This window comes from Perissodus microlepis, chromosome 4 (genome assembly GCF_051167445.1).
Source record: "Perissodus microlepis isolate ML-2025 ecotype Zambia chromosome 4, ASM5116744v1, whole genome shotgun sequence".
Taxonomy (NCBI): Eukaryota; Metazoa; Chordata; class Actinopteri; order Cichliformes; family Cichlidae; genus Perissodus; species Perissodus microlepis.
This window is the reverse complement of record NC_140464.1, coordinates 14,130,230-14,143,025: the sequence shown is the minus strand read 5'-3', so window position 1 is coordinate 14,143,025 and position 12,796 is coordinate 14,130,230. Positions and strand designations below refer to the sequence as shown.

Genomic DNA, 12,796 nt, shown 5'->3' with positions numbered 1-12,796 from the left:
TAGATCTGGGTTGGTTCTGCATTCTTTTCCACTCCAGCTCCCAGCAAAAAAGACCAACACGACGATATCAGATCATCCGTGTAGCAAGGCTTGTATCGTTCAAAGTCTAGGTGCACATTGAACGCAGCAAGAAATTGGCCCCCACTCACGCACTACTCAAGAAAGCAAAAACAGGATCACCCTTTAAAGTGCCGTTTATTTGCTTCAGCGGTGAGCAATGCCAAAAATAATATACAAAACTCCCTAAAGGTTCCTATGCTTCCCTATACAAAAGAAATCAAACCAAAAGACAGTTCACTTACCTAACGTTCTAAAAGAAAAACTGAATCAACAAAAAATGGCTTCTCACACCTACCAGGCTGCTGCAGTAAACAATATATACACAGTGGAAAAAAAGGTACACAAATGCTTCTTTACAAATCTATTTACAAGATCAAAGCTCTAACGCCAGACACACACACGAGGTTAAACTTGCAAGTCAATTGGTAAAAACACTCTATGTAACAACAAATCAAAAACAGGTTCTTTGTTGGGGTGGTGGAGGCTAGGAGAGAGGTGTCTGGTGGTTAAATACTGGGGGTGATCAACCAATTGTCCAATCCCAGGGCAGGAACAAACTCCACCCAACAACTCAGCAGGCACGCCCAGGTGTCCACCCCCATGAAAGAAAAGGAAGCCCACAGCCATCCTCTTTTGGGAGGAGTCACATATAAAACAAACACTGATAACACTGAATCATAACAGGCTGTACATCAGAAAGAATTTAAGGAAAAAACATTGGTGCAGCCCACTTAGTAATGGAGCCAAGGATGCTTGTGCTCATGATTATTTTTTTATGCCCCTTTTCTTGTGATGAGGTAATTATTATATTTATCATAGCTGTTTTTTGAAAGCACCTAAGGTGTAAACTACAGGCGATCTAAGAAGAACTTCAATTATTACTAAAAGTTGAGTTGTCAAGATTATTTGTGGAATTTGTGGGGACGTCTAGAATATTTACAGTTGTGGTCAGATGTTTACAATCATGGGCATGAATACCATGATTACTAATATATACCTGCTTACTAATATATATATATATATATATATATATATTCAAACCAGCCCCAGAGCATGATGCTGCCACCACCATGCCTCACAGCTGGTACTGTGTTCTTAAGTTTGAAAGCCTCACCACAATGGCACATACCTAAAATACGTAACCCTAACCCCCAAATAGCTCAAACTGTGTCTCATCTCACCATGAAATTTTTCTCCAGAAGACATGTGGCTTGTCCATATGAGCAACTACAAATTTTAGTCAAGCTCAATGGTGTCGATTTTGGAGCAGGTGCTTCTCAGTCCATGGCAGGCTTGAGCTTTGGTTGTTCCTGGGAGGTTTCTGCAAATCCAAACCAATTTCCTGACATCTGCAGGTGACATTTTAGTTATTCTTTCAGATCTTGGCAATTTTTTTGACACATCCAAATAACTTTTGTACAATTATTTGAACTTGGAATCTGCAGTTGTTTAGAAATGGCTCCAACAGACATTTGAAAATTGTGTAAATCTACAATCTCCTTAGATCTTCACTGAGTTCTTTGTACTTTCCTTTTGTTTTGAGTGTTGGTCAATCCAGTGAGAGCAGTCAAACAAATCCTTGTTATGCTGGCAAAGAGAAACTACCAGTTGTATTCAATCATGATCACTATAAGGAGTTAATAGGCCTTATCCATTTAAAGACATTTCATAACCTTCAGCACCATTTATTAAAAGATTTGAGTGTGTATATATTTGAGCCTTTATGAATACTTTTGGCTCTTTGTGGACTAGAGAAAATCCTAAATAAATTCCAACTTTTGCACAAAGTTCCCGTATATCGTTACAGTTCCGTATAATCATTCCACCCTGGAAAAGAAACAGTTCACAGAACTGAAAAGCCCCAATTTTCAGTGACATTCACATCCATGATGTGTGTATGAAACTGCTGACCAGAAGCATATATGTCCCTCCCAACAGTATGTTGAATTATTTTTAATGCTAAATATACAAACACAAAAGCAAACAAAAGATGCCCCCTGCGTGCGCGCGCACACACACACACACACACACACACACACACACACACACACACACACACACACACACTTAATAAAGATAAAAGGAAAGAAAATAGCTCCACTTGTTTGATACACTACATGGTCAAAACAAACACATTTCTGTTAGATCAAAATCTTCAAATAGTTCAAAAAGGGTCCCAAGACATTTCCAGATATCTTTGTCTTCTCCAGAGCTTAACATTCAGTCAGTGAGCTGTAACCTCAAAATAATTTCATCAGCATGAATTAAAAAAGGAGAAGAAGCAGACATTATATAAACAACACAAAAGAGAAGTTACTCCATCTGGGTAGTAAGTTTTTGTTGTTGTTGTTTTTTTGTCATCTTAACCTAAACTGACTTTTATATTTATTTATGCAGTTTTTGCAAGTTTCCCAACTCTGTGAAAAGAAAAAAAATAGTGGAGCAGTACTCCTCAAGCCTGACATATAAATGTAAATGCGGTGCCTTTGTGCTTAAAGACGGAAGATGATCTCATCAGGGATTACTTAAAAAAAAGTTTAGTGGTCTTGATAGAAAGCTGAATAAATAACAAGGAAATAGTAACAATAAGCACATTATACAGCCTCATACCAACTAAAACTATATTTAAAACTATTATTTAATCTATATTTGGTGTTATATGCGCAGCGGTGACTGTCGATCCCAGTTATTGGGATCATGTGACACCCCTGTGTGGTCACGTGATATGTTTTGTTGACGTTTCTCGCTGTATTTTACATACAATGTATCCATGGGCTTATCCAGCAGCTGGTGCAATGTCATCGCCTCGCTAGCAAGCAGCAAACTCCGGAGGATATAAACCTGCACTAGGCTGCCGGCGAATAGCTTCACTAATGCTACCGAGTATCGACAGCACTGGCGAAGCAAAGAGAGCCGAAGAGATGCTTTTGTTGTCGGTTTAAGACGATACGGAGGGACTGTTTTCACCTCGACAGGAAGAGGGACACCGCAGTTCGTGGAGTTGTTGTGCAGAAACCTTTCTTTTTGAGGTAATTGAGCGTATTTATGTCACAGACGCATCTCGGTATATACATGGCACTATTAAATAGTGTGAAATGTAACTGTGTCGATGAGTCAGTGCCTCAAATGTAGGAAATTGCTGTCTTTTTTCCCCCTCGGCTGCATTATTTGCATTCATCAGAGCCCTTTAAGGATTGACAAGAAGATTGACCAATCGGGAGAGCCAGAAGGCCCGGGATGGGCCAATCAGAGACGATGTCGAGGAGGTCCACGTCTTTAACTCCCTGTGCGTGGTTATTGTTTGCCAGAAAATACTAATAAGGAAATAGGTCAATGCGATAATTGAGCCCTGACTTATTATAGTCAATGAGACAAGTTCCCAGTTTCTTCACAGAAGGGTCAGTTTTATTCTGTTTTATTCGTGCTGTGCTGTGAAATAAGATTCCAATGGGACAAAAGTGTACTGTGAGACTCCGAGGACATCCTGGTTTAGGAGTTCATGTCTATCGATCGCGCTTTCTGGACTGTGTGTGTTTGTAAATGTGGTATTGCAGATGTGCGCATTCTCGTGTGTGTTTTAGAGCTGTCACAAATAGCTCTCTGTCTGTGATCTTATTACTCCTATAATAACCTATTGGGGAATTTCCATTGACTATTTATGTAAATGTAAATGACCTGGTTTTTTTTTTTCTTATCACCTCTTTGCCCATGTGCCTCTGGTGTCTGAACAAATTTCTAGACTCTTATCATCTATTTTATATTTATTATAGCTGTTCATATTTATTACCCATCACAGTTTGTGGAATTTCCTTTTAACTTGTCTTGTTTTGGTTTTCCTCGTGGTTCTCAGAAATTACTAAAAGATCATGCTTTTGATGATTGCTCAATTTCACTTCTCTTTTCGAATCTGCTGTTAAATAGAAACTCAGAAAGAAGTCATTACAGTTCAGTAGAAGCTTTAGGTAAATCTGGAATAAAAACCTGACTCGCTCTCTTTCTGTCTCCAGCTCTGACAGAAGGCAGCTTGAACTGTGTCCTATGTACCCTTCAAAATGGCCATTTTGCAACAATTTGGACTACTGCTGTGGAAGAATTATCTTCAGCAGGTGAGTTAAAAGAAGGTGTACCATTTCTAACCTGCCTCTATGTCCTTTTTAGGTGCTGATATTCTTCGCAGCACCATTGCGTATTGTCAGAAGTAGCAGTGTTTACAGAGGGGCCGCCTGGATTTACAGCACTGAATTGATAGCTATATGAAAGCTCATAAATACAGTAAACTGACTAACAGTTAGTTTCATGAACTTAAGATGTTACCCAGTGGGTTGAAGCCTGTTTAAGCTCAGAAATAGACAATATGTTTGTACAGTTTCTAGACTGGTCAGCTTATTGGTGGCTATCACATGCGTTTTCCTAGCCTTATATGGCTGTCTTCGGTGGCTATCACATGCGTTTTCCTAGCCTTATATGGCTGTCTTCGGGAGAAGTCATGGTGTATATCTTTAGTTATTTCAGGTTTTTTTTCTTTAATGTCGCAACATGGATCATGAGACAAAAATCATTACAGCTGGATTTTTCTATTGTGTTTATGGGAACAGCATGTGATTACATTCAAGACCTGTCAGTTTACAGAAGACTGGAAATCATTTTTGCAATACAGAGTGCTTGATTTATACTGGCACAGGCTATTGGTATTGGTTGGCTATTGGTTCTGTTTGTGCATTGTGCTCTGTAGCTCTTGCACACTTTTGAACATTAATACCAGTTGATGATTTCACAATCCTGCACATATTGAGAAATGGCATTTGCTCTCCGCTGCGTACCTTGTGTGCTCTGAGGGTTGTTTCTCCATCACCTATTTGTCTTTCTCCTGCTGCTCCAGCTGTTGCCTTGATTCCGTTTGCAGAACACAGACACACCATATAATTTAATCTGTCTTACAAAATCTCATATATTATCATATTTGACTTTTACAATGAAATTCACAGACACAGTAGCTTAGGCCTGTTAAAGCCCACAGAAAAGCCCATACATTTCTGGTTCATCCTGTTTTTTATTTTGTGGTCATCATCCCCATGTTGATTTTGACATTATTTTCTAGTTAAGTCTTTTAAAACTTGTAAGCAAGCGAGTTGTGTAAGCAAGACAGATTTCACACAACTATATGCAGTCATGAAACTAAGGACACACCATGATTCAGTAGTTTTTAGAACCTCTTTTAGCAGCAGTAACCCAACGTAATCATTTTCTGTATGACTTTATCAGTCTCTCACATCATTGTGGAGAAATTTCAGTCTATTCATTACAATGTTGCTTCAGTTCATTGAGGTTTGTGGGTGTTTGTTTATGCACAGCTCTCTCAAAGAGCCTGCTACAACATTTCAGTCAGGCTGAGGTCAGGACTTTGACTAGGCCATTGCAACATATGACTTTTTTCTTTGTCAGCCACACCAGCAACCTGCCAAAACTGCTGTTGTTACAAAGGTGATCATACTTGCTGATGATCAGTTAATCCAGTACATTTTATTAGCAGCATCTGGCTGCTTCCTACCCATGGGAGCAGTAAGGGGACACTACGGTTCACATTTCCTTTTTTGCATGACTATATTTTACTCTGTGCTTGCATTCATTCTCCTAAGTAGCAATTTGGATTCATTGCTGAAAGGGGAGGGTGTAATATTGAGATTGAGATTAATGTCCTGAAACTGTCCAATGCACTTTGTACTTCAATCACTCAGCAAGTGGAGTCTATCACGTAAATTACGCTTTATTTTAAGTGTCTGTGAAATTGTCTCATTTCACTCCATAACAGGGTAATGGGAATAAACTGATGCCCCAAACCCCATCCTGACTAAAATGATTAGTAGCTTGCATTATGATAGAGAGGTTTTTGCAGAGCGGTTGTACATGTTAATGTCACAGTATTTTTCCATTTTGGATGACCTAAGGGAGAGTTTATTTATTTCCCAAGAGGTGTTGCCTTTATTACAAATGATCAATACTTTGTGTTTCTGTATGCACTTGATACCAGTGTTAATACTCTCCCTCACTCTGCTCCCCAGAAACGACAAATCCTTGTAACTCTGGTGGAGATCCTTCTTCCCCTGCTCTTCTCCTGCATCCTCATTGTATTGCGCCAGAAGGTGTCTTTCAAGGATTACCCAAATGCTACAATCTATGAGAGCTACTCAGTAGAAACACTACCAAGAGATTGGAGAAACTTACAGCTGACATACGTGCCCGGCAACTCGAGCGTGGTGCGTCAGGTGGCAGAGGATGTGCAAAGAAGCCTGTTCCTATCCTCAGGTGGGGAACGAATGTCGTATAACATGTAAAGATTTGTTTAAGAAGGAATTTTAATCCAAATGTAGATCTGTGAAAAGTAGGTCAGAAAATATATTCCATCTGCAATTGATCAGTCAACAGCGAAGATTTGATTGGCACCAAAGATGATCAAAGGCATTTTTTGTAAAAATACATCTAGATTTGAATCCGAAGGTATTCACGTGTCCGTCTTTGTGTTTAGCTCTTTCTGAATGTGATCATCCATCAGCCTGTTTGTCTCATTAAGGTATAGTTTGACATTTTGGGAAACGTGCTTTTGTGCCTGCTGCCTTCCTGAAGATTAGATCAATACCAACTCCACTGTCTGTCTGGTAAACACAAGGTTACAGAATGCAGCATGTTAGTTTGGCTTTGTGTGGAACTAAAAACAGGAAAAGAGCATCAAATCTACCCTCACCTCACAACTAAAGCCGACTTATAAACATTAAAATGCGTCTTTCCCATAATTCCAGTCTTTATAGTGAGCCTAACTAACAGGTTTCTGTCTTTAGTATTTATTTTAGTACAGTTTATTGTCAGATGAAGTAAAAAAACAAATGTTTGCGGGAACATTTATTGCCAGTAAAACAAACCCTTTAGCCCTGACACCATTTGTAGTTCAGGACAAACCTGGGAATACTTGTTCCTCCAGAAACAATCCTCAGAAGGGCCACACCCTGCTCGCGACCAAACTGTGTCAGCTTAGAGTTTAGACAAGGAAATGAAAAGGACACACACTGTAGCTCACATGGCTGCTCCCCCGGGGACACGTCTTTTTAAAAACTCAGGCGCTAACACACATCTGCCCTGCGTGACCAGTTATTGAGATAAACATGCAGACAGCCTGACAGACAGGTGTACAAACAGGCTTTTTGCATATTTGTTTTCATTTTGACTGACAATTGGCACGACGGGCAAATGGCTGCCGTGTGAGGTGAGCGGAGAGATACACAGGTAGCCAGAGATCTGTGAAACTGCTTCCCTGAACACAGCTATTTGAGATCTAAGCTCAGCTGTTAATAAATAATTTAACTAGTCTTAGCACTCAGAGGGGAAGGTGAAGAGGGGGTGATCAAGGCTGAATCACTGATATTTTGTTTTTCCTGCTGTAATTCTACAATGTTGTGCCTAAAATGAGGGATTCTTTTAAACAGATAACACATTAATTAATAATTAGAGATAAATAATGGAATTATTTGTGACTCCGGTCATGAAATTGTTTATTTTCCAAACTATTGTGAAATGGTGTGTTACAAAACTATTTTTCCTTCCTGTCATCATTTAAGAATAATGCTTCCCTTTTTAAAATTTGCAGATAATCTACTTCTTTTAAAGCTTTAAACACATAAGTGAACAGTTTTACTCGAGACAACAATTAATAAAACCTAATCTTACTTTATCAGTTAAATCACTGTTTTTTGAAACTATGCAATTCCAACATCTTTATGTCCTCAGTGATCTGTTTTCAGGGTTATTGAGGTTGTCTCTCGTACACACTGTTTTACCTTCAGTCTCATGTTCTCATGCTCCAAGCAGACCCTCCTATAAAAGGAAGAAAGAAAAAGGTTCTTTCTGCCAAGTTAAGTCTGAACATCTGGCCTTTTCACATTTCAGCATCACCATGGACACATAAACATCATATTATGCACCTGAGGAACTGAAAAAGCGGTGGCTTACTGTCATTAGGGAAATACCCGTGTGTTCGTTCGTGTTAATATCCTATTGTTACAATCTGTTTGCTAGAAACTACAGAAAGTCTTTCTAATGCTGGTAAAGTGAACTGCTCTTAGGAGTAGCAGTGGGTGATATAGCCTCAAAATTATATCTGCATATTCCAAGAAAATTTGCAATATTATTGCAAATTCGATGATTTAGACAAATTTTATTGATGCAGGCAGCAGCTTTTGTAAGTAATTAAAGGGAATTTTCCATCTTTCTTTTTCAGTGAGCATTGATGACAGACTGCCAAATTTGTAGTGTGAATCTATTGAAACAAGGTGCCAGCAGCAGCAGCAGCCACAGGATTATAGTGCATTAGTAGTCACACAGCATTATATCCAGTGACAAATGCAAGCACAGAGTAGCCTAGGAAGAGTTCTCCTGTAATTCTGGAGGAGATGCACAATATTGTCACATAATAAAACTGCAAAATATTCTCTTCCCGGGATGTTTTATCTTTGTAAACAGCTGCTTAAAGCCCTGGTTTTCAACCATGTAACCGCATCACTAATTTAAATCCACCATTTGCTCTTCCTGACATATGGATTGAAACTTGTGATGGTTGGTTGAGTCATTGGTTACTTTTGGGTTGTACACCACCAGCTGCTAGCATTGTACTCGATGGTGTGTTTTTTGCCACAGCGGTGAAACACATTTGTTGTTTCCACCTTTAACTGGAACAGTTTCCTTGCATATTTTACTGGATAAATACTGTTTTCTGTTGGAGGTTGTTGAAGTAGCTTCCTTTTTAGGAAGAGGTATATGGATCGATCCGAATACTTGCAGTACTGGCCTTGTATTTACTTGTTATTGAATTGATACCAAAAACTGCAGGATCGCACAGCACTAGGTACTAAGTCTTCAACATAGGGTGACACATGGCTCTTGTTATCTTGTCTTGTTATTGTGAACTAGGGAACATAAACATAGCTATTGCTATTGCAACCTCAATATGACACATTTAAATCACGTAAGAAATATTGCTGGTATTATCGCAGATCATATAATATGGTGCTGTCCTATTTAGAGAAGACCTATGCTGGATATTTGTTGACTATATTTCCTGGTTTTCATTGTACAAACTGACCAATCACAGCAAGACTTTTTGGGCTTTTTGGGGGCTAGATAGTAGCATTTCAGAGGGTGAAAAGCGGTGCAGAGAATAAGATATATATATATATATATATATATATATATATATATATATATATATATATATATATATATATATATATATATATATATATAATTTATCCATTAGAGTTCAACTTCAACTCCAGAATAAACCTGAGGATTTGAAGGGCTAGTTAACCCAAATTCCTAAACGTTACAATTTTGTCAAAGACCATTAAGTGGTAAACTATCAGCACAGCTGCACTGTCATGGCTCGCACTCTCACTTCAAGTGGTAATTGACAAACCTGCTGTCCTAAGAGATAACCGCTAGCAGCTGTTATCTCTTACTTTGCACTAACCAGCTAACTGTTCCAAACTCTAACCATTACCTTTAGCTACTTGTTTTTACTGTTTAGTGTAAGTTAGCCAACAAGTATGGCTATTACATGGCTAATTATTGATTCATTTAAAAAAATACTACATCTAAACCTAAACTAACGCTTACTCTTTAAACTGTCTCTACTTGCTTCGAATAATCAGATTTTTCACTATAACAACTGAGCTAACCCAAAATCTTTCCATGTATCCATTTCTAATGCTGCTAGATGGGAATTACTGAGTTATACTAGTGGTAACCATTTGAGGAGCGTGAAGGATGTCAGGCTGATTGCCCTTCCTCTTTATCTCTGTGCAAGTGTTTATTTTATGATCATGAACCAGATTTAACCCCGAGACCTGTGTGTAATCCTGACGCTCTTTGCCAGGCGCAGAATACCTTCATGCTTGCTTGATAAGGGCAATAAAGAGTTCAGCAATAAAACAGATTTAATCAACAGTGAAACTACATAAGAAAAGGTGGTATAGTCTTATTTATGGTGCTGTGACATCTTTTTTTGTGTTTTGAACCCCACATGTTGCTCCAATTTCTTTAAAGTGATCTGTCATCTGTGTCCCCCCCCAAAAAAGAAGCATATTCCAGTGCACACTTGTCTTCTGGGGGACTGATCAGTTCTATTAATAATATTTGTGACAGAATTTGGTATGCTGTCCGCATCGTGAGCAATTTCATGCCTGTCGGCAAGAAAGGCAAGCTGCAAAGTCAAGGAGCGAGACAGGCGTGAAAACACCTGTGTGCATGAGATGAATACCAAAACACAATTCATCTAATGTTCTTCGTCTGTGTGTGTGTATTTGTCCCTGTTACAGTGCGTGGTTTTGAGACAGAGGAGCAGTTTGAGAACTTTGTGAGGAATGACCCTCAATCAAGAAATGTGCTGGCTGCTGTAGTTTTTGAGCATCACTTCACGCATGATGATGAGCCCCTGCCCCAACAGGTAAAATGCTGCGTACACACTGACAGACAATTCCAGAAGATTACTTTGTTTTTACAGTGTTTTACCTGCAGTACCTGTTAAGGCACATTTATCTTCCTGAAATTCATTCATTTGCCTTACCTGTTGAGAGGTGGTAGTTGAAAAGTCTGACCAAACAACCTTTAGTTTTTATAGTGAAGGTTGACATGAAACTCATGCTCCTGTGCAGCAGGAAAAACCTGATGGTGGAAAGATGCATTTAGAGGTTCACGCAGTCTGATGCACGGTAGGAAAAGCTTCAGCTGACTCTGATGAAAAAGCCTGACAGGCTTAAAAGGCTTGAAAGCTTCACATCGCTCACTGTAAAGCCTTCAAGAGACGTACTCCTACATTTTAGGGTGAATCATTTAAGAACAAAATGTCTCTTCAGTCGTACCGGATTACGCTTCCTCTGTGCCTGTCTCCCTGTGTGTCAGCCACATCAGTTCAGTACAGCTTGCCAGATTAAACCTTAAAAAAATACAGGTGACAAAAGGAAGCGTGAGACATGCACATCTCTTTAATGCTCACCTTTTACTGGCGGTTTTCTCTTTCTTTGTATAATGGGATTCACAATCAAAGCAGTGAACTGTTAGGCTAAAGGAAGGCACTCGTAGATGTCACCTATTCTTTCATTTCTTTGCAAGAAACGACAGCTACATCCACATGTTCACAGGTATTTTGGTAAGCATCGTCTGTGAGTAATAAAGACATAAACGACGTTTCAGATCACTGAAAATGGAGCTTTTGAAAAAGTTAAGCCAGGATAAACATTTTCAAAAGCTGTGTTTCTGTATTTACGTGCAGAGAAGAAAAACTGAGACTTTGACTTGCAACATTAAAAGTGTATGTTTTTATGTCTTTTTCTCATGTCAGACTGTGCCATGTCATTGTTTCTGTGCTTCTGATTGGCCAACATTTCCTCATGGTTACGGTTATATTGCCACTTTTGAGAATCGCGTGAGATAGTTCTTTCTTTTTTTTTTTTTGCGTTTTCATGTCGATGGAGGAACTTAGAAAAATTTCTGTTTCAAAAAATACCTTATCATGGTGATGTAGCCTAACACATGGACAGATGGGTGGATGGTAACTTGGGGACAGGCGAACAGACACACTGCACTGTAAACACACATCTGTCATAGCTTCGCCTTAGTTTTTATCTTTCTTTAATGTACAAAAGCTCTATATGCATTTCATTTTGAAAAGAAAGCACTCCTAAATTAGGATAGTTTTGACCCCTCAGTGTATATCAATAAAAACATCGTTTGAAAGCCTGGGTTTTTCCAAGGCTAGCCCCAGTAAGCTGTATAGGCAGAGATCATCCTCACTAAATTCAGATGCACACCCAGTCATTTTATTTTGGAAGCATGCCTGAAATATGAGAGTGTAGGAGCCAAAGATGATTATGTTTAACATAGATCAGTTTCTAATATTACTTAGTTTGAGTCTGCCCCATCTAGTGGTTGAAATTGGTGTCGAGAGGACATAAAGGCAGGTGATGCTACCTGGAGTGGGGTGGCTGAAACGGGAATACACAATCTTCGACCTCACAGATCTCCTCCTCAGATATTGGCCTCTACTTGCGCTGCTTTTGATTTCAGACAATCCTTAGTTAATCTTTGTAATCCCTGTTCAAGTTTAGTTTGAAATCATGGATACTGTATGTGTTTATTACTTCAAATTAATAGCGCTTTATCTCAGTAACAACACTGCTCTGTGGACTTCGGATTATTTTGAATGTGAAAAGTCAGGCGTTTGCTAAGCCACTACAAGTCGTTTTCAGAAGGACATTAAATAACCAGTACAGACAGAAATCTCTCAATGTCTATATATTACTTGAAAATGGAAAAATTGTTAAGGACAAAACCACTGGAGGTGCTACAGTTGTTAAATTCACTGCACGACTTGAGTGTATTGCTTAGCGTATCACTCTACTCTTCATTAACGTCTGTTCTCTTTTTGCGCTCTGACATGCAGGTGAGCTACCACTTGCGCTTTACTTTTTCGCCACGCAACGCCCCGATCTCGGAAAAGTCTGAGCTGAACCCCAACAATGACTTAGACTGGCACACACACAGTCTATTTCCCCTTTTTCAACTGCCAGGACCAAGAGAGAAGCACTACAAGGAAGGGGGGACACCTGGTGAGAATTCCTATTGTTTTAAAATGCAATGTTATTTTTAAATGACACCTAAAATAGTAGGTATTTATTTTTCTACTTAGAGATTA

General features: G+C 39.0%; 1 protein-coding gene across 2 annotated transcripts in view; it reads left to right on the top strand.

Moving 5' to 3' along the window:
• Positions 1-2,797: 2,797 nt before the first annotated feature.
• The window catches only part of abca3b (ATP-binding cassette, sub-family A (ABC1), member 3b), a 31,047-nt gene continuing 21,048 nt past the window's right edge, over positions 2,798-12,796 (top strand). Inside the window, exons 1-5 of one of the 2 annotated variants that reach the window (XM_084925917.1) lie at positions 2,798-3,089; positions 4,068-4,166; positions 6,120-6,363; positions 10,422-10,549; positions 12,545-12,710. In XM_084925917.1, coding sequence (XP_084782043.1) covers positions 4,113-4,166; positions 6,120-6,363; positions 10,422-10,549; positions 12,545-12,710 — 592 coding nt within the window. In that variant the 5' untranslated portion in view covers positions 2,798-3,089; positions 4,068-4,112. Of the gene's footprint in view, positions 3,090-3,166; positions 3,459-4,067; positions 4,167-6,119; positions 6,364-10,421; positions 10,550-12,544; positions 12,711-12,796 lie in introns of those variants that run through there. The other variant, XM_084925918.1, reaches the window with a different exon arrangement.